Genomic DNA, 25,446 nt, shown 5'->3' on the forward strand with positions numbered 1-25,446 from the left:
ATGGGGACCGCAGTGCTGCCTCTACGGCGGCCGCAGAGACCCAAACTCTCTATTCCCGCCTCACTGTACCGGCTCTGCCTTCTTGGACCACTTACCCTAGGTCATCGCCACCATCCTGGCTTTCCCTCCGGAACTAGAGGGAAACAGCGAATTCTCGCCACCGCTGGCCCAGGAAGGGTGTTCGTTAGATGCTGGATGCCGGAGGAGGCAGGCTGGGTCCACTCCCTCTTCTGCAGAGGGGGAACTGCCTGCCTCATCCATACTGTGTTTCTAAACTTTATTTTCTGGAGAGGGGCAAAGAAGGATTAACTCCCCTGGTCCCATGAAAAGGACAGATGCTCTGACTAAATGGTAACCGAGTCTCAAGACAAAAGCTTGTAAGTGAGGGGAGATACTAATCCCCAGGTTCCTCATCCCCAAGGCCTACCCCTTTCCTCCCTGCCAGGCTCCTCGTTAATTTTATGGAAATACCAAATGTCTTTCAGCCCGTTTCACTTCACCAGCTTTAGTCCTCCCCCCTTCTCCCGCGCCCAGCTTTTTGCATTTTTTTCTTTCCTTCGTTCATGTTTTGTTTACTAAGACAAGGTCTCGTTCTGTAACCCAGGCTGGCCTGAAACTCACACTATGTAGTGTAGCTTGGTCTGGGCCTCACAGCAGGTCCTCAGCCTCCTGAGTGCCATGCCTCACACCTGGTCCTGTTCTTATTCTATGCTGAATCACCATAACCCACTGACTGCAAGATAAAACACAGCGTTAGCAGACTCCACGTCATCTACTCAGCATCCTCTGGCTTCCCTCCACAGCTCCAAGAATAAAGCCAATTTACTTCCCTCCTGCTGACATTCTATTGGAGGACAGGGCATACATATATAAATAGATACGGTTTTGTGCCGATCAATTCTTTCAGTGCCCCATGTAAGATGTACTGAAGGGATGCTGAGCCATGCCCAGAGTCTCAGCTCTGAGGCCTTTGAGACGCTGTTCCCTCTGCCTAGAACATCCTTCCCTTTCTTTCTCTTAAACTCCTTCCTCATCCCCCAGGCCAGTGCTTGGCTTTGTCCTTTCAGGGTCTTGCTGCACACTTCAGGCAGTAGTTGCTGCCTTGGGTTCTGCCCTCTTCAGCCTCATCCCAGGGTGCTGAATGTCGCCATGTCTGCCTGGCCCTGGGTCAGACAGCTAGTGCTGGGCTGCTTCTCCTGATTTGTTTCCAAGCTCTAGCACTTGGCCTTGGGACCACCCAGAAAACAATATCCACTGACTCGATAAACCACTCAGGTCCATATCCGACTCTACTTGCTGATGAAGTGTTTTCTGGCACCCGTTCCCTTGGCTTCCAATGTGCTCAGCTTCCCCGAGTCACTCCTAACCTTCTGGGTGCAAAAGTGTGCACATGCGTGTGCACACACAGAGACACACCTCCTGTGGAGGCCTGGGATACAGTGCCACCACACACCTGCATCTCTTCCCTCCCGTGATGTACTTACAACAGCTGCTTTCCCGGATTTCCTTTTTTTTTAAAATTTTTCATTTACTTTTTATTTTATTTTATTTCTCCAGACTCTCACTATATAGCTCTGGGCTGCCCTGGATATGTAGACCAGGTTGGCCTTGAACTGGGATTAAAGGTGTGTGCCGCCACTATGCCTGGCTCCCATGGGCTTTTTTCCACCACAAGAAAGCTACAGAAATTGTCAGGTGGTGGCGCTGGACTTTGATCCCAGGGCTCAGGAGGCAGAGGCTAGCAGATCTCTGTGAGCTCAGGCCAACCTGGTCTACAGAGTGAGTTCCCAGACGGCTAAGCTAAGGCTGTCACACAGAGAAACTGTCTCTAAAAACCAAAAAAGAAAAGAAAGAAAGAAAAGAAATTGTCCGAGTCTGTGCCCTATTGTGCAGTTTCCTCCAAGACTGAAACATTCCACCCTTCAGGGAAGCTCCTTAAGCCGGAAGGTAAACAACTCAAAATAGCTTCAGGAAGTCCCTGAGTCTGACCAGATTCACCAGGCCTCTACCTGCCAGGGTAAGCAATAAATGCTGAGAGTTCCTCTTAGACAAGACACGCTGTAAAGATCCTTTAGACTTAGGCCAACTGAGTCACGTGGGAAGGACACTCTCCAACCTTTCGAGCTGCCTGCAGGCTGTGCAGTGAGCTCCAGGTTCTCAGTTTTTGTGAGCCGTCACCTCACCTGGGGTGGGCTTTGGTGATGCAGCTGTCTGTGAGTCATTCCTGCTCCTGTACATAACCCCTCACCCATATTCCTGTTAAGTAACCCCAGCAAAACTTATTGGTTCACCAAGTTGGACCTTGGTGGTATCCGTACTTTGGTCTTTCCTAGGCTGCCTATCTGGGGTGAGTAGATCGTGTGTGTGTGTGTGTGTGTGTGTGTGTGTGTGTGTGTGTGTGTGTGTGTGTGTTTGTGTGTGTGTGTGTGTTTCCCCAGGAAAAAAGTTTTGTCACACAAGAGCCTCTGGGTCCTGAATCCCCTTTGAGCCTTCAGTCACATTGCCAGGGGCCCAGCCATTCCTTACGGCCCCTCTAGCCTTCTCAGAGATGACTTTGAGCACAGAATGCGTGCTCAGCTAGTCCCTGATGTCAGCATTGTTGACTTGAAGCAGTATCAGATTGCCTCCTTGAGATTCTTTTTTTTTCTGAGTCTCAAGGACCAGGATGAGGCCAGTTTCCATCTCCACTGTAGAAAAGGTCTCTAATGATGCACGCTCCACCCCCACCGCCACCCCCATCTTCAGCCCCTTCCAACAGACAGATGTGAGCCTTGGCACGGCCCCAGCCTCACCCATGCTCTGCAGTGGCCAGACTCACTGCTGATGGAACTCTGTTCCTACCATTGGCTCCTCCAGAGTGTAGGAGGGCAGACAGTGTCCCAGACAAGCCAATAGGAGGGATGATATCTGTGCCTCACTTTGCCACGGCCTCCCTTCTACTCACATTATACCAGCAGTAGGAGGTAGGGAGACGCTGACTTTGCCATAGCCAATAGCTGCCATGCTCATGCTACCTGAAGTTCAAAGCTGGGGGTGTCAGATACGATAGTGTTGAACTGACCCAGAAAAGTGAGAAAAGGATACCATGTTCCCCAGCATCATGGGCTGGCTGAGAGATCCAGAGGGACCAGCAGGTGAAAGAAGCTTTGGCAGGCTCAGATATGACCCTGAGAAGGATCATTTTGATCTAATAATTTCAACCCCTCTATTGGCTATCAGACAACATTGGCTTCTAGATATTAAGAAAAGGCTCCTGGGCTGGCAAGATGGCTCAGCAGGTATACCCATGTCTGATGAACTGAATTCAACCCCCAAAAGCCATGTAAAGGTGGGAGGAAGGAATGGACTCCTCTGATTTCCACACACACATGCTATAGTGTGGATGCATCACACACACACACACACACACACACACACACACACACACACACACTACAGAGAGAGAGTTTTCTCAGCATCCCTAATATGAAAATGAAAGCCACAGACTGTGGTGGGCCACGCCTTTTCTCTTAGCACTCAGGAGGCAGAGGCAGGTGAACTCTGAGTTCAAGGCCAGCCTGGTCTACAGAGTGAGTTCCAGGACAGCCAGGGCTATGCAGAGAAACCCTGTCTCAAAGCAAATAAACACAAAAAAGAAGATGAAAGGCCCTTATCATGGGGGATGAAGAAGCTGCATTTGCGACCTGCCCTGGGCCAAGTCGGCCGGCTCTCATACCTCTGGTCCCAGAACATGGGAGGTAAGACAGGAGGATCCTTAGTTTGAGAATAGTCTGGGCTACATATAAAACCCTGTCTCACAGGCTGGGAGCAGGGTGGCTCAATGGTAGACTATTTTCAAGACATGCACAAGACTCTTGGGACTTAATCCCAAGTCCCATAGAAAACAAATAATCGGACAGTCATTAATGACTACCACAGTGAGATCTGGTATAGGAACTGTACTTTATGCCTACCTTTTTGAATCCTTCCCAGAAGCCCTTAGCAGAGTTCCTGCTAGTGTCCCCACTTGCACATAAGCATTCCAAGGCTCAGGGGGATTGAGTCACACAGCTGTTCCTGGCAAGGGAGCGGCAAAACCAGGATTCAGACCCAGGCAATATGACAGAGGCCCAGCAAGGTTCTGAAACGATGCCAAGATCACACGGACAAGCCGTGGAAGAACAGATTAGTGGATCTGGGGTTGTCTGTGTCCATCTCACAGCCTGTACAGCTCAGCTTTTTCTGGGGTGAGGAGAAAGGGGAGGACCAGACCTGCTTGGCACCGTATGAACTCAGGACAGGTACAAACGAAAGAACTAAATAATGAATGCCCGGCACCGGGCCAGAGTGTTAGGTGGGAAACAGACACCACAAGCTGCTCGGTGGCTACTTATTTACGACCTTGGGGACATCACACCCGCATACTCAACCATCTGCCATCCGCCCGCCCCGGGTCCTGAGAATGAGCCTGGGAGCCGTTGGACAAGGGAGCTCAAAGCAACAGGAAATGGTACACCCCAGCCCCAGAGGACCCTGCTGACAGGTCTGCAGGGGTGGGAGAGCCGGGCAGGGGTGGGAGCCTTCCCCGGTGAGCCAGGCTGAGGGAGGGAAGGACAGGGAAGAAGTCACCTCTTCGCAGGCTATGTCCAGTGGCTAAAAACCTTCCTGGTTGCAGTCCCAGGCTGGTGGCTGCTCCCAGAGACTTCTAGAACACGTGGACGGCAGCAGTGGGTGGAGGGTACACCATCTTGAGTTTATTTTAGGTGGCATGCCAGTTCAGCAAGAACACACACACATACACTCCAAGACACACACACACACACACACACAGACACACACACACACACATACACTCCAAGACACACACACACACACACACACACACACACACATACACTCCAAGACACACACACACACACACACACACACTCCAAGACACACACACACTCCAAGACACACACACACACACACACACACATACACTCCAAGACACACACACACACACACTCCAAGACACACACACACACACTCCAAGACACACACACACTCCAAGACACACACACACACACACACACACTCCAAGACACACACACTCCAAGACACACACACACACACACACACACACACACACACTCCAAGACACACATGCCTGTTCAAATATAATATTTTTCTCCCAGTTCCCTTTCTACACTTTTGCTTGTTTAGGCCCTTTAAAAAAAACAAAACAGAACAGAACAAAACCCACGTTATTGTCACCATGTACGTGTATGGTTTGTGTGCGTGTACAGGAGCCTGTGCCATGGTGTGGAAGGCAGAGGACAACTTTGGGGGGTCGATGCTCTTCTTTCACCGGGGTGTGGGATCTGGAGAGCAGGCAGTAGCTTCAGAGGCAAGTGCTTTCACCCACTGTGTGTCTCCCGTCCTGTCCTCTCCTTCTCTCTTGTTTGGAGACAGGGTCTTGCTATGTAGCCCGGGATGGTTTTGAATCCACAACGATCTTGTTCACTCAGCCTGCCAAGGGCTGGGGTTACCGGTGTGAGCCACCACCCTGGCCCCTTTCCACACTTCTGCTGTAGCCGAGAAGAAGTTGCCCTTTCGTAGAGGAAAAATGAGTAGAATCATTGTATCTAGGGTAAACATCAGAATGAAGTAGCTGTTTACACTGTATCTAGGGTAAACATCAGAATGAAGAGTTGTTTCCTAGAAGTACTTTGACCTTAAAGAAATCATTGTAGAAAAGGGATTGTTTCCTGTTATCTGCAGAGCTGTTTTTCTGGGGGAGTTTTACAGCCTTTGCATGGCTTTGGTCACAGGACGATGAGGGCACACCTGGAGGTCTTGCCTTATCGGGCACTGCCAGCGGGACACAGTGAAGACTGAGGTTGCAGGGTCTGATGTCTTCCTTCACAAAACACACAGGTCAGCTCAGGGGCTTCGTATGAGGACCTTGTTTGACCCAAAAACACCTTGTGTAATAATCAATAAATACGCCTTTGCACGCCCGTTCGCTGTTCAGTTCACAGAAACTGTTCCCCCTGCTGCTGCCGGAGGGTCTAAAATTCATCTTAGAGTGACCCTCTTTCTTCGACGGCCTGAGCAGCACCTCTACTGCCAGATTCAGTCCCTCATCTTTTTTTTTTTTTTGGTTTTTTGAGACAGGGTTTCTTTGTGTAGCCCTGGCTGTCCTGAAACTCACTCTGTAGACCAGGCTGGCCTCGAACTTGGAGATCTTCCTGCCTCTGCCTCCCAAATGCTGGAATTTAAGGTGTCCGCCACCACTGCCAGCTGTTTTCTTTTCTTTAGCTTCCAGATTGGACAGAGCAGCGATGGACTCTGGCCAGCACAGTCAAGTCCTGTCACTTACAATGTTTTTGTTTTGATTTGTTTTTTGAACAAGGATTTTCTGTGCAGCCTTGGAACTCTCTCTGCAGACCAGGCTGGTCAGAAATCCGCCTGCCTCTACCTCCCAAGTGCTGGGATCAAAAGCGTGTGCCACCACTGCCTGGCCTGGCATTCCATTTTTAAAATATGTTTATTACAATTTTTATGGTATGGGTATTTTGCCCACATGTATATGCACTGCCTGGTACCCAGAGCCTGTGGAGGCCGGAAGAGGGAATGGGGTCCTTTGGAACTGCAGTTACAGGCAGTTGTAAGCTGCCACTGTGCAGATGCTGGAAACCAGGACCTGGGAAAAGCAGCCTGCGCTCTAACCGCTGAGCCATCTCTCCAGCCCGTCATTACATTTCACCAGGGTTAAAGCTTCCTCTTTGGAGGTTACAAGATTGTACTCCGGAATCCACAGCCTGAGGCTCAGACTCCAGCTGTGAAGGCAGACCTGTTGGCACACATGAGAGAGATCTGGAATTTACTAAATAGCAAGTTCAAAGCCAATCACAGACAGTTGCAACTTTGTCTCAAAGAAGAAAATGGTGGCTCACAACCCCCTGTAAGTGCAGTTCCCAGGGGTCTGGGGCGCTGTCTGGCATCTACAGGCTCTTGCATGCACATATTCATGTGGTGCATAAAGACTTGTACATTGGCTTGCGCGCGCGCGCGCGCGCGCGCGCGCGCGCACACACACACACACACACTCTTTTTTTTTTTTTTTTTTTGAGATAGGGTTTCTTTGTGTAACAGCTCTGGCTGTCCTGGAACTCATTCTATAGACCAAGCTGGCCTCGAACTCACAGAGATCTGCCTGCCTCTGCCTCCCAAGAAATGTTTCTTTTTTTAAATAATTTATTTATTTTTATTTTATGTGCATTGGTGTTTTGCCTGCATGTCTGTGTGAGGATGCCAGATCCCCTAGAACTGGAGTCACAGACAGTTGTGAGCTGCCATGTGAGTGCTGGGAATCAAATCTGGTTCCTCAGGAAGAGCAGCCAGTGCTCTTAACCACTGAGCCATCTCTGCAGCACCCACACAAATAAATCTTAAAACAAAACAAACAAACAAAAACCAAAGACGGAGTGTAAAGTGTAGTAGTACATACTTTTAATCCTGGCACTGGGAAGCTGAGATAGGCAGACTTCTATGAGTTCCAGGCAGGAATTGTCTTAAAACAAAACAAAAATGAACAACCTACCCCAAACAAACAATAACTCCCAGCTATGCCAGGAACTACTTACTAGTAATAAACACACAACCTGGAGCACGTCACACAGCTTTTCTGTGCAGAGGATGGGGGAGCATCTCTCTGGGGGAACTGTTAGGACAGTAGATACATATTTAAGAATTTTTTTTAAAAAATTGCATTGGTATTTTGCCTGCATGTATGTCTGTGTGAGGGTGTCAGATCTTGAGTTGGAGACAGTTATTAGCTGCCATGTGGGCGCTGGGAGTTGAACCCAGTCCTCTGGAAATGCAGTCAGTGCCCTTAACTACTGAGCCATCTCTCCAGCTTCCATATTTAAGAATTTAGATTATGCCTGGCATCCAGTAAAGGTTAAAAGGAGAGGAAGGAATAAAGCAAGTAAGCAAACAAACATCTTGGGTCCTGAGCGCTGGGATTAAAGTTGTGTGTATTGCTTATTTCTTTGTTATTTACTTAGGAAGAGGACAGAGTCTCAATCTGCAGCACAGACTGACCTGGATCCAACTATGTCTCAAACAGTGGCCTGAAACTCATGACAATCCTCTTTCCTCAGCCTCCCCTGTGCTGGGGATATAAGCCACCCAGCTTGAACCGATATTGTCAGGACCATGAGTGGCTCAGAACCCGAGCGTCATGGTGGTGTCCTGTGTGTTTCAATGGGCAGCAGTGTCTCCGTGAAAAGGCTCTGGTTTTTTACCGGCATGTATTCACTGTAGGTAGTGATGGGTTTCACACGTATCTGCATGTCACTTAGAATCTTTGATCATATTCACCCTCGTTTACTCCTCCCCTTCCCCCTCCCTCTCTAGCTATTTTCTTTAGGTTCTTTTGTTGTTGTTGTTTTGTTTGTTTGTTTGTTTTCGAGACAGGGTTTCTCTGTGTAACTTTTGGAGCCTGTCCTGGAACTCACTCTGTAGACCAGGCTGGCCTTAAACTCACAGAGATTCACCTGCCTCTGCCTCCCGAGTGCTGGAATTAAAGGTGTGCGCCACCACCCAGTTGGTTCTTTTTAACAAATTTGCTTTTATTGGTTATTACTGTGGACACTCATGCCATGGTGGCATCAGGGAACAGCACGATGGGGTTACCTCTTTTCTTCTATTTTACATCGGTTCTGAGGATCAAATAAGGTCACGAGGCTTTCGTGGCAAAACCGTTTTATCCACTGAGCCATCTCACTGGCCCTTGTGTTTCTGAGACAAGTTCTCACTATGTGACCCAGGCTGGTATCAACCTTTCAATGCTCCTGTCTCAGTCTTCTCAGTGTTCCGGACCACAGCGGTGAACCACCACACTCGGTGAAACTTGATTCTTCGTGTACAAAAAAGCCGATTTAATCTTTTTTGAAGTACACACATACATATAAACAGATATACAGTATACATATGCTTTTAAATTTTCCTTGGGGCTGGAGAGATGGCTCAGCAGTTAAGAGCACTGGCTGCTCTTCTAAAGGACCCAGGTTCAATTCCCAGCACCCACATGTCAGTTCACAACTTTATGAAAGTCCAGTGACAGGGCCTCTGACTCCCTCATACAGACACACATGCAGGCAAAACCCAAATGTACATTAAATAAATAAATAAGTCTTTTTAAAAAAATTCCTTATAGGCATAGATTAGGGGAAAGTATGAAAGGCACCTTAGGGGTGTAGTTATGAAAAAAAAAATGTTGAGGATTGCAATAAGCCCAGATTTTCCTAAGTGGGTCATTACCCACTGGTAGGTTGCAAAATCATGAACTGTATTTGGCAGGGACTGTAGGAAAAAAAAATCCCAGTACACGGCACAGAAGGGACATCGGTACTGTGAGAAAGTTAACTGGACTGGGGGTAATCTGGCAGCAGAGCACATGGGTAGAGAACTGCATCATGAAACCTATTTCTGTGGTCACTGAAACTGTAGTGAGCTTTGTGTTCCCCTGTCTTTCACATCTCAGACACCGCTGTGCACCTGCGGGCTGTTCAGTGAAGACAAGAAGACTCTGACAATGAAAGAAAGAACTGTAGAAGAGTCTAGAAGGTTCCAGTGAAACTCAGGTTCTGACCACCCCAGCTCCTGGCCCTACATTTCAGGGTAAGCTACATGTCCGGAAGAAAACAGCTGTCCCAGGGCACTGAGACGGCTCTGTCATGGGTTCAGTCACCAGGACCCAAACATCAAAAACAAGCCAGCAAACAAACCCCCTTTCCATTCCTTCAGACTCTGTCTTCTACATCTGAATAATATTATAGAAACCAACAAATCACTGGCGGTTGGGGAGCTCACCTTTAATCCCAGCACTTGGGAGGCTGAGGCAGGTGGATCTCTGTGAGTTCCAGGCCAGCCAGAGCTACAGAGTGAGACCGTGTCTTGAAAAATCAGAAACAAACAAACAAACAAACAAATGTTTAGTGGTGTCTAATCATACACCCACATGTACACATTGCATTCCCACACTTCAGAGGGTTCTCTGGGATCTCCTGCTCACACCTTTCCCCAAGCTAAATGCTCTTGTGGGTTTTAGTCAGTCACATCACAACGATGAAGCCACGCAGCAGGCTGCTTACTACCCCCCCCCAACCCCCAACCCTGGTCGGTCTGGTTTGGCTTGAGGGTTTTGGGGGCAGGGTTTCTCCGTAGCACAGGCTAGCCTAGAATTTGTGATCTGCTGCTTCAGCGCTCTAAGTTTTGGAACTACAGCAGGTGCATGTGTTTTATTTGTTGGTTTTCTCCTTTGGTAGAGAGAACATAGAGTCTTACGAATATTAGGAAGGGTTCTACCACTGAGTCATGTTTCCAGATCCTACTTTTACTTTGAGAGACAGGGTCTTGGGTGCTGGAGATGTAGTTCAGTCGTAACGTGCTTTGCCAGGCATGCGTTAAGTCCTGGGTTCTATGCTGTATAAGGCCAGATATAGTAATGTCCTTCGGTAATCTTAGCACTTGGGAGGTGGAAGCAAGAGGATCAGGAGTTCAAGGCCAGCCAGGTGGTGGTGGCTCAGACCTTTAATCCCAGCACTCCGGAGGCAGAGACAGGCGGATCTCTGTGAGTTCTAGGCCAGCCTGGTCTATAAAGTGAGTTCCGGGACAGGTTCCAAAGCTACAGAGAGACCCTGTCTAGAAAAACAAAAACAAAAACAAAAACAAAACAAAACAAAAGTTCATTTTTAGCCATACAATGAGTTCAAGGCCAACCTGGGCTACAAGAGCAACCATGTCTCAAAAAAAAAAAGTATTATGACTACATGGGACTTGGGCACACCACCCCGCCACGTTACACGTTCTCTGATTACCTGTAGCATCTGATTTTGAGATGCAGACCCTCCCAACCCTGAAATTGTCAACTTTATCAGGTGTTGCAGCTTTCCAAATCGGTGACTTGCCGGGACGGATCTCTGCTCTTGCTTTCTTGCTCAGCCCCTGAAATGTAACTGTCTATCAAATCATCAACAAATTCTAATTGGTCAGTTCAACCTAAGGCAACAGAACACCTCACCCCTTTCCTCAAGAACAGAAACGAATGAGAGGGCACTGTGTCCAGAGACTGGCCAATGGAAGGGCCGCAGAGTGACCAGCGCACCAATGGGAGGCTGGTGTTCCTGCCTGGCTAACTGCCCCTGGGGGGCAATCTCGCACCTTCCTTCTGTGGTGGGAAGGACACTTGAAAGCCACCCAAAGGATGCAGGATGGCAGGGTACAACTCCCTCCATGGCTCCCGGCCTCCTCGACTCCTCTCCTCCTTGGCTTTTTCAGGCAAAAATAATATATAAAGATGTGCATTCCAGGGTTTCTATTTCTTTTTTATTTTTATGGGATAATAATCTTTCAAAAGTTTCCTTCTTTTCGTGTTGTTTTAAAATTCCAAGTATTTTGACAATCTGAACACCCCCTCCCTTCCTCTTTCCAAGCTTGTGGCTGAGGAGAAACATCAGCCTCTCCCCTGCCCTCCCACTTTCGTCCCAGAGAGGTGAGGCCGGTGACGAGTCTGAGAGACAGACAAGGCAGACCTGGGTGTGTATCTGCAGAGGCTGGGCTGGGCTAGTGCTGAGAAACGCGTGCACCGTTAGGTGAAGGGAAAGAGGGATTGGTTGTGGAGTTTTCTCTTTTTTTTTTATTTTCTTCCCTGCCTCACTTCCCGCTTCCTCTCAGCCCACCCCTGTGTGTGCGTCCAAAAGATTGAACCCAGGGCCTCACACATGCTAGGCAAGTGCCCTTTTTTTTTTTTTTTTTTTTAAGATTTATTAGCCAATCATGGTGGTGTAGGCCTTTAATCCCAGCACTGGGAGGCAGAGGCAGGCAGATCTCTGTGTAATTTTGAGGCCAGCCTGGTCTATGTAGTGAGTTCCAGGACAGCCAGGCTACAGAGAGAGACCCTGTCTGAAAAAAATTATTTTATGTATTTGGGTGTGTTTTGCTTGCATGTACATGCAGTGCCCAAGGAGGCCAGAAGAGGTCCCTTGTAACTGGAGTTACAGCTGCTGTGAGCCACCACAAGGGTGCTGGGAATCAAACCCAGGTCCTTTGCAAGAGCAGCCAGTGCTCTTAACCACAACCATCTCTCCCGCCCTCTGCTTTGTTTCTGGGGACAGGGTCTTGCTATGTAGCCCATGATGCTCCCCAACTTGTGATTCTTCTTCCTCAGCCCCCCCCCTCCCCCGAGTTCTGGGATTGCTGCTCTGTGCTACCATGAAAAGCTAAAATGTAATAAGTTCTGGGAGTGTATACACCAGCTCCAGGGTTATAGGAAAAACTGAAATAATCTGAACTGGGCTTAAAGCAGTAAGGTGTGTTGATGCACACCTTAACCACAGCATTGAGGAAGTGGATGTGGAGTACAAGGAGTTCAAGACCAGCTTGGACTACATAGCAATTTCAGGGCTAGCCTGAGCTACATGAGACCCTACCTCCAAGGAACAAACACACAAATCAAACACGTAGTAGGTCCAGTTGCCCTGGATAAATGTGAAAGTGGAATAAAGGCCAAGAGTGGTGGTACAGGTTTGCACTCTCAGATCTTAGGTAGCTGAGACAGGATGATTAGGAGTTCAAAGCCAGCCTACGTGGAAAGTCTTAGATAAAACAAAAAGCACACTAAGGGTCCAAAAGAAATTAGACTACAGGTATGCCTGGTGATTCAGTGACTACAGAGGAGCTCGTCTCATGGGCCATTGTGTCTCTGCAGTGACCGTAGTTGGGGGGTGGGGGGACGTGTCTGGAGTGTTGTTTTCATGGCCGTATTTTCTGTCCTGCACACAGACATGGCTCTGCTCTTCCTGCTGGGGTGTGCTTTCTTCCCGCTGTGCTTTGCTGGCCTCTGTTGGGGGCTTCAGAACCAAACCAACCTGCAGATGGAGAGGCAAGAGGCTGTTTTGGTGGCGTCAAAGTAAGATGGGAAGGTGGGCTACCTTTCCTGGGGTCACCTCGAGGAGCTGGAGTGGACTCAGAGGAGGATGCATGGAGTGTGGGTGGGGCTGGGTTTCGCAAGTCACTGACTCTCCAGGGTTCAGGTCCCTCATTTGGAAATGGGTTTAAGAACAATTCTTTTTTCCACGGAGACATACGTGGATCATGTGAATGAGAGTCTAGGGGCCATGGACTCACAGGACACCCAGTGAAATCAGAGGTGGCCTGGCTCCAGCAAGGCATCACAGAGCCAACATGTGAGCCCAAGCCAGGACCTGTGTGAGGCAGGCAGGTGCTCACATCTGACTGCATCCCAGTCTTTTCTCCCTGAGATGGAGCTTCAGCTTCGCTTTGTAGCACAACCCAGCCTCAGACCAGGGATTTTCCTGTCTCCGTCTCCCAAGTGCCAGCAGCCAAGTGCTTATGTGAAATCAGCTAATAGTTTTTATGTTCAGAGTTGTTTCCATTTAGTTGGAGGGGGTGCACATGCCATGCCTCATATGTGGAGGCCAGAGGACACCTTGCAGGAGTTGGTTCTCTCCTTCCTCCATGTGGCTTCCAGGGATTGGACTCGGTCATCAAGCTTGACAACAAGCACCTTCACGTACTGAGCCATCTCGCTGGACTGAAATGGGTTGCCTTTTCACTGACAATTCAGACTACAATTTAAGGAGATAGTATCTTCTGCTGGCAACACCGTACTGGGCAAACGTGTTTGTGGGCTCAGGCTAGTCTAGGTCCGTCTCTCATCTGACAGGATCTCCCTGTGTAGCCCTGGCTAGCCTGCAACCTGCTGTACAGACCAGGTTGGCCTGGAACTCCCAGGAATCTGCCTGCCAGGGCATAGCTAGGAGAGGGGTGTGAAGAAGTCAATGCTTGGGTATTTCTTTTCTTTTCAATGCTGAGGATGGAGCACAGAGCCTCTGAAATGCTAGACAACCACTGAGCTGTAGCTCCAGTCCCTAGGGGCAGAATTTACCAAGGTGTCTGTGTAAATTCGTAGCAGAGAGAGCAAATCAAAAGCACACACCCCAAAGCCCCCTGTCTCACTCTGTTTTAATCTGCACTGTCCACAGTTAGCCCACAGTCCCTTGACCAGGTCTATGGCCCTCAGTCAGGAGTTTTCATACCAGGACATCATCCCAACTTAGTGCCTTTCACACTTTTCTTCATTTTCTGTTTTGTTTTGTTTGTATGGTGTGGTGTGTGTGTGTGTGTGCGCGCGTGTGTGCGTGTGCGCGCGCGCGTGCACGTGTGTTGAGGTAGGGTCTCACTCTGCAGCCCAGGCTGTCTTGTAACTTTTTTCAGGTTTGGCTGTTTTTGTTTTATTCTGTTACTCTTGGTGAGTCTCCTGCTCCCGTCTTCCAAGTACTGGGACCACCAGCCAATCCCTCTACACTAGCAGCTCAGGCTAGGCTAGGTCCGTCTCTCATCTGACAGGATCTCCCTGTGTAGCCCTGGCTAGCCTGGAAGCTGCTGTGTAGAGCAGGTTGGCCTGGAACTCCCAGGCACCTGCCTGCCGCTGCCTCCTGTACACCGACCGACCGCTGTTTTTGTCTTTGCCTCTTCCTGGAGTGGAGCAGACAGAGGCTGGAAATCCCGCTTTACTAATGCGCAGAGAGCTATGTCATCTTGGCAAGTTTGTTTTAAACTTCTAAGCTTTGGTTTCTCCTTCCCCGAGCCTAGAAGATCAAAGGAACATGGACATAAATCTCCTTGTTCTGTGCCCAGACTGTAGTAAAACCCAGGAGGGCGAGCCTCTTTCTCTTAGATGAAATCTCCAGGTCTACCATGGTCTCCACCACTGACTCCGACCTCTGCCTGCCCCAAGACTTCCCTCAGCCATTCCCACAAACTGCCACCAGAGGGAAGCACAAAATAGCAAATCAGCCCTTCCTCGGGGGGGGGGGGGGGGGAGCACAGGGAGTCGGCAGAGGGCTGGGAAGGTCAGTTGTCAGTACTCAGGGCCAGTTGGAAACCCACACTACAGTGTTAGGATGTCAGGCCCCATACTACACAAGTCTGAAGGACTGTTGGTTTGGGGAAAGGCAGAGCTCCAAGAAGGCCACGTAAGAGTGAGGAGCAGCTGTGGGCTTCGGCCTAAGCTACCCTGGCCAAAGCACTGGCTGTGCTTCCCCTTGGATTAAAGAGGGGGTTGAATCAATCAACCCCCAGGCTCTTCCTCACTCATAAGCAAGACTGTTCTGAGGAGTGGCCCAGGAAAGGGAGCCAAGGCAGCAGGAGAAGGGGATCCAGGAGGCCATGCAGCCCAGTGAAGGGCGCCGGCTTCTGTGGGGCCACGTGGGTTTTCAAGGCAGCATCCTCTTCTTGAGGCTCACTCTCCTTCCGCTGTCCCCGAGGCTGGCACTTCCTCTGTAGCCCAAGCTGGCTTCCCCGTGGGACCCTCCTGCTTCCCATCTCCTGAGTGTCCTGTCCACGATGAGCCACTGCGCCTTTTAGCCCAGGGCCAGTGCTCAAGCCCACGCTGCCAGGGGCTCTGACATCGATCCTCTTCTTCCCCCTTAGCCCTCTTAACATCATTCCTTAACTTTCTGACCCTGGGGATGTCGGCTCACACCTCGGGACCATTTCCTGACCTCTAGAAAGTGGACGGGCATCGCTGCCTGGTGCTGTCACACGGTGAGGCAAGGACACAGGGCAGAGTGAGGTGGCGCTCACGGGAGGTGCCTGGTGCCTGTTAGTTTCCACTCCTCCTGACTGGTGAAGGGGGGGCCCTCTGGGTCTGAAGGACACTGTGGGACGGTTTTGTTCCTATCCACACCTTCTGTGTTCCCTTCAGGGAAAGCGAGAGGCACCACCCACTGGGGCTGCCTTCCCCAGGGAACCCTCTCAGCTGGAGTGGGCACCCCATAGCTGAGGTCCCTGCAGGCCACTGAGGGACACACGTTGATGTTTATAAGCATTGGCAGAAGGAAACACCAGACATTTTCAAAGTGCTGACGGGGAAAGGGGGCTCAGAACCCCCAAGAGAAGAGCCGGTCCCTCCCCTAGCCCTTGTCCCCAGCAGCCCCCTGCGCTGCAGCTGCTGTCTCTTTAAGGGCCTCCCCCTCCCTCTTTCCCCGTCCCCCCCCCCCCATCTCTGTCGCAGCCGCTGCTGTGGCTCAGAGCTGCATGGGAGACAAAGCCTGCTGCAGGTCCGGTTTCTTGGTGTCTGGTCGGTGCCATCCTCTCCCTCCCCTCCTCCCCCCCTCCCTAAGCTGGCGGCTTCCCCTCCCCCTCCCCCTCCTCACAGAGGGGGCAGGGGGCTGGGCACCCACTCTATAATGCCATGTGCAGCGTCTGCACAGGGCATCGGGGCTGTGGCCGCAGCAAGAGGAGGCGGTGGTGGCCTGCGGTGGCAGGGGAGCAGTGGCGGCTGGTGACCACTTGCCCAGCTGCTCCTCGGCTCGCCTCGGCCCTTCCCTCCCTCCCTTTTTTCGGGGCTGGCACCACCGTCCCCCACCCCGCCTCCTCGGGCCCTCCCAGCCTCTCCACGTAAGGCCCCCCCCCACCTGCCGCGGCTCTCCTTCCCCTCCCCCAACTGCATCCTCTTCCTCCTCCTCCTCCTGTCCCCTCTCCTTGGTCTCTCACACCAGGTCCTTCCTTGGTCATCCTTCCCATCCCTCTCACTGACGTTCTCCCCCCCTTCCCCCCACTCTGCCTAGCTGGCTTTCTTTCTGTGTCTCCAGCCTCACTGAAGTCCCTTTCTCCCTTGCCCTGGACTGGTCCCCTTGTCCCATCCTGTCCCCGCCCTGGCCCCTTTGTGCCTCCCCTTCCCTCTCTCTCTCTCTCTCTCTCCTCCTCTGGCTTGGCAATCCCTTCCCCACCTCTAACTCCCTCACTTTGGCCTTCTTGTCCTTTCCGGCCCCTCCGGTCTCCCTGCCTGGGTCCAAGTCACCATGCTCACCCCAATGGTGGCTGGGGGGGTGGTGTTCCCCGGACTCTTCCTCCTGTCCAAGAACACGCTCCAGAGGCTGCCCCAGCTGCGCTGGGAGGAGGCCGACGCGGTCATTGTCTCCGCCAGGTAAATGGCATGCCTTCCCTGAGTTCAGTCCCTCTCCCCCCAACAGGCTTCATGAGGAAGGGGCCCCAGCACCTCCCTGGGCTCTGTAGCAGTGGGGAGGTAGATAAGCAAGCTTCCTTCCCTCCTTGGACCTCACCTTCCCCGGAGACCTCATTGAAACCCAGCCATCTGGTCTACCTACTCGGCTTGATCTTCTTGCTTCCCCCTGTCACCCTCCCACCCTCTCGGAGCAGGCCAGCATGTGACCAAACAGTCCCACAAGATGCCAGGGAACAAGTCAGGGGCGAGAGCGTGGTTTTCAGGGCCAGTGTTTGCATGCACGTCAGGGCCCAGAGAAGTAGATGGTGAGACTTGTGCATCCCTAGAATAGGGCCATCAGGAAGAGGTCCGTGGTGACAACCAAGAAAACAGTGGGAAAGTGGTGGGGGGAGCTTGGGGTCACCATGGGGCCAGTTACTGTAGGTGTGAGCAGCATAGTGACTGGGTAGCCAAGTGGTGCAGGAGCGACTGGGGACTCCCTTGGCCCTCGTGGGTGCCTTTCCTCCCTCCCCAGAGAAAGACCTCACGGTCAGCCATTCCCAGGACTGGCTCACCTCAGAATGATCTCCCTGGAGTCCTGGAGGGAAGGAGACTCAACTGTCACCCACTGGGAAGGAAGGCGGCTTGGAGAGGCGGGAACTGAGGGAACCTCAGCTAAGCATGGCTTAGCTGAGAGCGGCATTGGGGAAGCATGGCCTGGGCGGAAGCTGGTGAGGAATGGTCCTCAGGAGTACAGGATCCAAAGCACAGGGACTGTAGTAGGAAGAGGAGAAATGGAAGTCCACACCGAATGTCCACTCCTTCCTCTCTCTCCCTAGGCTGGTGTCCTCTGTCCAAGCCATCATGGCCTCCACAGCTGGCTACATAGTCTCCACCTCCTGCAAGCACATCATTGATGACCAGTAAGTGCCCCAGGGCCATCTCTGCCCAGCCCCAGCAGTGGGTGTGTGGGACCCAGGATCCCCCAGACCTGTAGTGGTCCCTGGACTTGGACCCAAGCAAGTTCATGTGATTGACTGCAACTCAAGACCAGGGATAAATTTATCCTACCCTGTCCTAAAGGTCAGAAGCAAGGGAGCAGGGGTGGGCCTCAAAGAAACGCCTCAGAGGGATTCCCGGTCAGCTTCCTGGCCTCTTGGCATAGGTTCTGAATGTCAACCAACTCTTGCATCCCTCAGACTCTGTTTCCATCCAGTTCCTTGCTGAGTGTCTCCTCACCATGCCAGGCTCACCTCCCAACTCCTTCTGGAATCCAAGTGTCTAGCCTCAGCTCTTTGCCCAGGGGAGAAGAGACCACAAACAAGGCCACTGAGGGTCAAGCAGTGGGGGTTGGGGGTGAAGAGGCCAAAGTTTGGCACTGGCAGCAACTGCAGTGTTTGGCGCTTGCCAAAAAGGCCCAGGCTGGAGAGGTGGGGCAGGAGGCGGAGGGAGGGAACCCGGCCCTGTCCGTGGTGCTGACCAGCTCGTGTTTAGCTGGCTCGGGGCTGCTCCAAGTTTGCTGTGTGCTCAGGGCACCCCTCACTCACAGCCTCGGGCTCTCCTGCCCTTGTGTGGTGTCCTTTGAGCCTCAGGGGACATTGTCTGGGTGACCCTGGTCTCCATCTGCCTTCTGGTGTCTATTTGTCTCTTCTTTTCCCACGAGTGAGTTCCTAGGACCTAGAGTGAGGTCACATCCTTCCCCCGAAGGGCTTCTACATGGAGGGATTGAGTGTGTTAAGTGCCTAGGATGGTTCTTGACTCCGTGAGGCAGGGGTTTAAGTCTCAGGATCCTTCCCATGACCTGACTGCCCGTTGCCCTCTCCCAACCCCTTCCCCAGTCAGAGGGTCCAAAAGGAGCCTGGGCACCAGGCGTTTCCTCCTTAACTCCTTTTACCTTGAGGCCACCTTTTGGCTCTTGGATTCCCACCCCCTAGTCCGGTCTTGACCCGGTTCCCCATTTAATCCTCAGGTAAGGTGGGAGGGTCAGGGCTAATCTGGGGGCAGCAGCTGTTCTTGCTTCTGAGCACCTAATTGCTGACAGAGTAGAGATGGGATCTGATACCTCACTTGTCAGCCCAGGGGCCTGAGTCCCTCTGGTTCCCCCATGGCCCAGAGTCCTATGGGTACCATTCTTCCACCAAATCCCTAGGCAGGTTCTGAGCCTTCTTTGGGGGTGGATGGGTCCTGTCTGTGTTTCTTTTCTCTGTCTCTAGCCAGTGCCTCTCCCCTGTCCCCCCTTTCTGAGTCCGGGCCACATTCCCTTACACCACTGCAATGTGGATCCCTTTGAGAGTGGGCTGCTTCTCCCCTTCCAGGCCAGTCAGCCTGGGAAAGCTACTGCTGTCTCTGTGCTCACCCCATCCCCAGCTGGCCTGTACCCCCAGTTCTCCCCCCTCCCCTCCCCAGCACCCGCACTGGTGTATGGTGGCCAGCTGGGTTGGCTTTTGCTCTGCTCCTTCTGGGCTTTTCTGTCTCCCACCCCCACCTCAGGCCTGCCTGAGGAGGATTTCTGGACTTGAGAAAGCCTCTCCGCTGACTCAGGGAAAAAAGCGCAGCGTGGCGTGTTCTGGTGCTTCCCGTATTTGTTTACTCCAAAGTCTGCAGAACTTTCTCTGCTCTTGGCATCTTTGCTCAGCATTTTCTCTTTCCTGCTGGCCATACCTGAGCTAACAATAGACGCACCACCTCAGAGCGAAGGCCAGCTGCAGCGACAGCCCCTCCGCTTCACTAGGGACCGGCTCCAGCCCCTCTCGGCCCTTCTTGAGACAGTGGGGCTGATGGCAAGGACTTCTGTGGTTATTCCTTGGCCGCGCTGCTTAGCCTCTCCGTGACACAGGGATTCAGGAGAAGGGCACAAGTTGCTGCCGTGGAAAGAGTTAAGTAGCAGCGTAGTGCCTGGCATGTGATGAGCTGTCACGTCAGCTGGTGCTGGGTCGCAGGACCTCTACAGTGCTTGGAAGTTCCTCACTGGTGCCTAACGGGGTGGGGGGTATCTTTGTACCTCTCTGCAGCTCGCTTCCATCGCTGTTCACGATCTGCAGCGTCCTGGTCTCCTCTCCCTACAAGGGTGGATGGAGGGGTGGTTGGAGGGATGGAGGGAGGGAGGGGTGAGAGGTAGAGACACTTAGGGAGAAAGAGACAGAGACACGGTAGGTTGTGAGGTTTGCCTGGCTTGAATCCAGCCCGAACCTCAGGAGCTGTGAGACTGCCTGGCCTTGGGTGGTTCCTCACACGCCACCCTTTCAATTCTGGCATCCAAAACTCAAGACTCGGGGTTGTTATGAGAGCCCCCTTGGGACCTAACTCGTTCCCCCTGGAGCATCCTGGCCTGGAGGCTGCTGCCTAGGACCTGTCCACATGCTCCTCCTCTCTCCCTTCCCTACAGGCACTGGCTGTCTTCGGCCTACACGCAGTTTGCAGTGCCCTACTTCATCTATGACATCTACGCCATGTTCCTCTGCCACTGGCACAAGCACCAGGTTAAAGGTCATGGAGGGGAAGACGGGACGTCCAGAGCCCTGGGCGGCACCTGGGCCGTGGTGCGTGGCTACCTGCACAAGGAGTTCCTCATGGTACTCCACCATGCGGCCATGGTGCTGGTGTGCTTCCCGCTCTCGGTGGTGAGTCCTCCCTCCAGGAGGGCGAGGGGTGGGCATGAAAAGCTGCTTCTCCCCAGCACACCAGCACTGCGGTGTGGAGGTCCTGGGGAAGCGGGTCTTGGGGTGGGTTTCCAGAGCGGCATTCTACCCAAGAGGTACGTCAGTCTGGGGTGCTGTAGAGCACTGGGTATGTGTCTCTAGGCTGTCCTTCCTTTGTGGTGTGAGGCATGCCTTCTTACTCCGAGGGACTGTAAAAGAGGCAGTGCTCCTCTTAGTCAGTGTCATGAGTACTCGGAACCCAGGACTAAGTGTGTCTCTGGACAGAGGGTGTAGCTCAGCTGGTAGAATGTTTCCCCAGCATGTGTGGAGCCCCGGGTTTAATCCCCAGCACTTTGTAAGGCCAGAATGGTAGCCCATTTGTAATCCTAGCACTTGAGATGGAAGCAAGAAGATAATGAGGGTTAAAATCATCCTCTGCTACACAGTGGGTTTGAAGCCAGTCTGGGTACATGAGACTCTTGCCTTTAAAAAAAGGGGAGGAGGGAGGAGAAGCTGGGCGGTGGTGGCGTACACCTTAAATCGAAGCTTAAATCCCAACACTCGGGAGGCAGGGGCAGGTGGATCTCTGAGTTCCAGGCCAACCTGGTCTACAGAGTGAGTTCCAGGACAGTCTCTGGCTACACAGAGAAACCCTGTCTCAAAAAGGGAATGGGTTTGGGAATAGGGCCGGGAGACGGCTCAGTTGATACAGTGACTGGGAATAGAGTCAGGAGATGGCTCAGTTGATACAGTGACTGGGAATAGAACCGAGGAGAAGGCTCAGTTGATAGTGACTGGGAATAGAGCAGGAGATGGCTCAGTTGATACAGTGACTGGGAATAGAACCGGGAGACGGCTCAGTTGATACAGTGACTGGGAATAGAACCGAGGAGAAGGCTCAGTTGATAGTGACTGGGAATAGAGCAGGAGATGGCTCAGTTGATACAGTGACTGGGAATAGGGCTGGGAGACAGCTCAGTTGATACAGTGACTGCTCTGTAAGCACAAGCACCTGGCTCTTCTTGAAAAGCTGGGCTGGGTGGTGTGTGCTTAATCCCAGCTCTGGGGAAGTGAAAGTAGAATTTCTGGGGCTCTCTGGCCAAATGAGTGAGCTCCAGGTCAGTGAGAGATTCCGCCTCAAACCAATAAGATCCAGAGCAATTGAGGAAACTGACCTCTGGCCTTTACATGCACACACACACACACACACACACACACACACACATACACACGCGGGTGGGGAGAGAAAGCATCTCTGAAGGTGATGCGAGCAAGGCACGCAGACACCCCTCCTTAGGCTCTTGCCTTTTCCCCTAGGTGTGGCGACAGGGCAAGGGAGATTTCTTTCTAGGCTGCATGTTGATGGCCGAGGTCAGCACTCCCTTCGTCTGCCTGGGCAAGATCCTCATCCAGGTGAGAGCAGATCCGAGGGTCGATGGGCGTGTGGAAGTGGGGCGGACATGTCTGGGGCCTTTTGGGAATTCTTTAAAGACCATGCAACCTTTCAGCATGGTAGTGTGTGGCTAAAACACTAGCCCTGGGAAGGCTGAGGCAGGAGGATCAGGATTTGGAGACTAGCCTGGGCTACGTAGTGAGAATCTGCCTCAAAAAGCAAGAATAAGGCCGGGCGGTGATGGTGATGAACGCCTCTAATCCCAGCACTTGGGAGGCAGAAGCAGGTCGATCTCTGTGAGTTCAAGGCCAGCCTGGTCTACAGAGTGAGTTTCAGGACAGGCTCCAAAGCTACACAGAGAAACCCTGTCTCGAAAACAAAACAAAAAAAGCAAAAATAAGAAAAAGAGCACTGTCCAGGTGCAGTGGTCGGTGTGGGAGGAGCCACAGGCCGGGTGGAGGGGAGGCAGTTGTGGGAACCTGCGGGTCCCCGGGCCCTGCGGGTCCCCGGGCCCTCCCTTCCCTGCCACGCTGCTCTGTCCACAGTACAAGCAGCAGCACACGTTGCTGCACAAGGTGAACGGCGCCCTGATGCTGCTCAGCTTCCTGTGCTGCCGGGTGCTGCTCTTCCCCTACCTGTACTGGACCTACGGGCGCCACGCCGGTCTGCCTCTGCTCTCAGTGCCCCTGGCCATCCCGGCCCACGTCAACCTGGGCGCCGCGCTGCTCCTGGCACCCCAGCTCTACTGGTTCTTCCTCATTTGCCGCGGGGCCTGCCGCCTCTTCCGACCCCGGGGTTCCCCACCACCCTCTCCTTGTCAGACTCAGGACTGAGGCTGGGGCCTGGGAACCCCCCCTCCCCAGCCCCCCGTGGAGACAGAGCTTTGGGGCCAGTGGGGGGGTGTGGGGGGGTGAGAGCCAGGAGTCCCTTGCCTTGACAGCCCCAAGACAGAAGGACTCAGAACAGGGAGCAGCAAAACACCCTCAGGAGCTGAGGGCGGATGACTGGAAGGGCAGGGAGAGAGAGGACCCGGATGAAGAGCCCCTCCCGGCCTCTGTGCTAACAAAATGAAGGGAAGAGAGTGTGTCAGACAGTGTGCCGAGGTCTGGAGAGCTGGGCTCAGTGGGACCACGGAGTCGAGGGACACGGGGGGGTGGCCCCGCCGCCAAGGACATCCCAGCTCTGCTGCTGCAAGCTCCTCTCTGCTCCCCATCACCTGGGAGAAGGAAGACACCCTAACTCATCCCATGTGGGCCATGAGAAGGCAGGCGACCCCCACAGCTCCTTCCTCTGGAGACCAATCTGAGGAACCTTATTTATTTATTCGCCTATCTCTAATTTGTTGGGGTGCGGGGAGGGAGGTGACTGCTCCCCTACAACCCCCCCAGTGCTGAGCAACCCTGGGGGCAGGCACGGGCACCAGCCCCTTCTGTTAGGCTGCACATTTTGCCCTCGGGCCCTGGCTTGTCCCTGGTGCTACAGACCTCTCACGGCTTCCTCCAGTCTGGGGTCACAGACCCTGGGAGGTGCTTTTACAGACCGCTAATAAAGACGATCTTCGTGAACGCCAGCAAGACCCTTGGGTCCAGTTTTTTGGGGGCTGGGGAGGGAGGAGGTAAGGGGATGGATGATTATATAGAGAGCCACTGAGCAGTGAGGGAGGAAGGAGGAGATGGGGGTGTGGGGTAGATGGCCACACAGAGGATCACTGGGCAGCCTGGGAGGAAGGGGAGGTGTGAATGGCCATACATAAGAGGGTCACTGGGCAGTCAAGGAAGAAGGAGGTGGTGGGGGGTGGATGGCCACATTGAGGGCCACTGTGCAGTCAGGAAGGACGGAGGCACCGTCTTTTTTTATCCTCAACAGAAGACGTGGTAGACGTGTGGCACACAGCAGGGTCCAGGGCTCCTGTCCGGCTCCTTAGGCCCCTTTCTGGAAGCTCCTGAGAAGTGTGGGAATCAAATGAGGAAGGCCTATAGGAGACTTGGGTCCTCTGGAAGGGGCGGGGTAGCACGTGGGGCATGGGCACGGGACTCACACGTGCATGCAGAACTGGAAAAGGAAGAGGAAGAAGGCCACCACCAATGCGCCCAGCAGGATGTGCTGGAAGAGCCCAGGGCCAGAACCTGACAGACAAGAGCACATTTCTGCCAGGCCCTGCCATGAGGGAGGTCCCTCCATCAAGCTGGTTCATACCTGTCCTAACAAAGGTCACAGGTTTCTCTCCAATAAACTGGGCCACAGCAGCAAGACTAGCTTGGTCTGAGTCTGGGTAATCAAAGAAGTCAGGCCTGTCTACGAAGAGCCGGGAGTTGGCTCCTGGTATCGAGGCCTCGATGCCGTCTCTTCTGGGCGCTAGGAGCCAAAGCAAAGTGTGTGAGCGGAGCCCTGAAGACCCATTGCGCCCACCCCAAGAGGCCGGCTTGTCTTGTCCCCTGGGCTGGCTGAGCTGTCTGAGACAGGGAGGCTAAGACACAGAGGCAGAATGAGAGAGAAAGGCCAGCCTTGGCTCACGGCTCTGATTCTACCCCTTGGGAAGCGAAGGGTGCAAGTGTGAAGTCCGTTTGGGCTGCATGGTGAGCTTCAGTCAGCCTGGGTGACAGAGTGAGTGAAGCTTTGCCTGAAAACAATACAGTAAAATGAAATGGAGGGAGAGAGGGAAGGGAAAAGGAAAGGAGATAAGAAAGAGGGAGGGGAGGGAGATGGAAAGGTCTGGGGCTGGGCTGGCCTCCTGCTCACAGCCAAGCTTCCTCCTTATTCTCAAGCCTCTTTTATTCCTACCATTCCTGAGCCCAGCTTCCCACCTGTTTCTATGGTCCCCAACCCAGCCATCCACATGCACACCCATACAGGCACCCATTGCCTCAGCTTCATAACCTCTCCGCTACTATGAATGTGTAGGATTCTATGATGTCACAGGCCAGAGCCATTCCAGGAGCCTGCCTGTGGGGGGTTTCCAGTTCCTGGCGCAGAAGAGGCCACTGAGCCTCATCCTCGAGGATGACACTGAAAATAACAGCAATAGCGGTGGGGTCCAGGGGTGTAGCTCAGGGGTAGAGCTTTTGCTCAACACACACAAGGCCAAGGCCTTGGGTTCAGCCGATTGAGCATTTGTGTCCCAGGACGGAGCTGGGACTATGCGACAGTTTATTTGTGCAGCGGCTATGTTTAGGAGGTGAAGCGGGCTACGCGTCTCCAGTTGTCCTTTGGCTCAACCACAACTGTTGTTTATTGAATGCTTATTAAAACGCCAAGGAATTTGCACAGATTGGCTCATGGAATTTGCAGAAGCTCTAAGAGGGAGGAGCAACCAATGTGCAGGGGAGAGAGGTGCGCTGAGGCTCTCCACTTCCCAGGGGTGTGCATCTTTCCATCTGGGGCTTCCCTTTGCCCTCTGTCCCCAGACCCAGGGG

At 52.7% G+C, this 25,446-nt stretch overlaps 2 protein-coding genes across 7 annotated transcripts; one reads left to right on the forward strand and one right to left on the reverse strand.

The window, feature by feature from the left end:
* Nucleotides 1-7: 7 nt before the first annotated feature.
* On the forward strand, nucleotides 8-23,603 carry Tlcd3b (TLC domain containing 3B). 5 transcript variants are annotated; one of them, XM_015995950.3, is made up of 7 exons: nucleotides 8-377; nucleotides 9,515-9,651; nucleotides 12,814-12,940; nucleotides 17,842-17,925; nucleotides 20,388-20,622; nucleotides 21,958-22,053; nucleotides 22,579-23,603. In XM_015995950.3, exons 3-7 carry the CDS (start codon nucleotides 12,816-12,818, stop codon nucleotides 22,864-22,866), a joined length of 828 nt encoding a protein of 275 aa, XP_015851436.1. In that variant the 5' UTR covers nucleotides 8-377; nucleotides 9,515-9,651; nucleotides 12,814-12,815; the 3' UTR covers nucleotides 22,867-23,603. The 5 variants fall into 5 exon arrangements, with proteins under 5 accessions (XP_015851436.1, XP_076408673.1, XP_076408663.1 ...); XM_076552558.1 differs by lacking the exon at nucleotides 8-377 and adding an exon at nucleotides 5,639-5,898 and having other exon boundaries at nucleotides 12,814-12,953; XM_076552548.1 differs by lacking the exon at nucleotides 8-377 and adding an exon at nucleotides 5,639-5,898.
* Nucleotides 23,599-24,937, reverse strand: C1H16orf92 (chromosome 1 C16orf92 homolog). 2 transcript variants are annotated; one of them, XM_006977094.4, is made up of 4 exons: nucleotides 24,838-24,937; nucleotides 24,230-24,388; nucleotides 24,072-24,159; nucleotides 23,599-23,975 (listed from the first exon to the last, which is right to left on the reverse strand). In XM_006977094.4, the coding sequence occupies exons 1-4, from the start codon at nucleotides 24,905-24,907 to the stop codon at nucleotides 23,954-23,956; spliced, it is 339 nt and encodes a 112-aa protein (XP_006977156.1). In that variant the 5' UTR covers nucleotides 24,908-24,937; the 3' UTR covers nucleotides 23,599-23,953. The 2 variants fall into 2 exon arrangements, with proteins under 2 accessions (XP_006977156.1, XP_076408735.1); XM_076552620.1 differs by having other exon boundaries at nucleotides 24,878-24,924.
* Nucleotides 24,938-25,446: the final 509 nt, after the last annotated feature.

This window comes from Peromyscus maniculatus, chromosome 1, assembly GCF_049852395.1.
Source record: "Peromyscus maniculatus bairdii isolate BWxNUB_F1_BW_parent chromosome 1, HU_Pman_BW_mat_3.1, whole genome shotgun sequence".
In the NCBI taxonomy this organism is placed as follows: domain Eukaryota; kingdom Metazoa; phylum Chordata; class Mammalia; order Rodentia; family Cricetidae; genus Peromyscus; species Peromyscus maniculatus.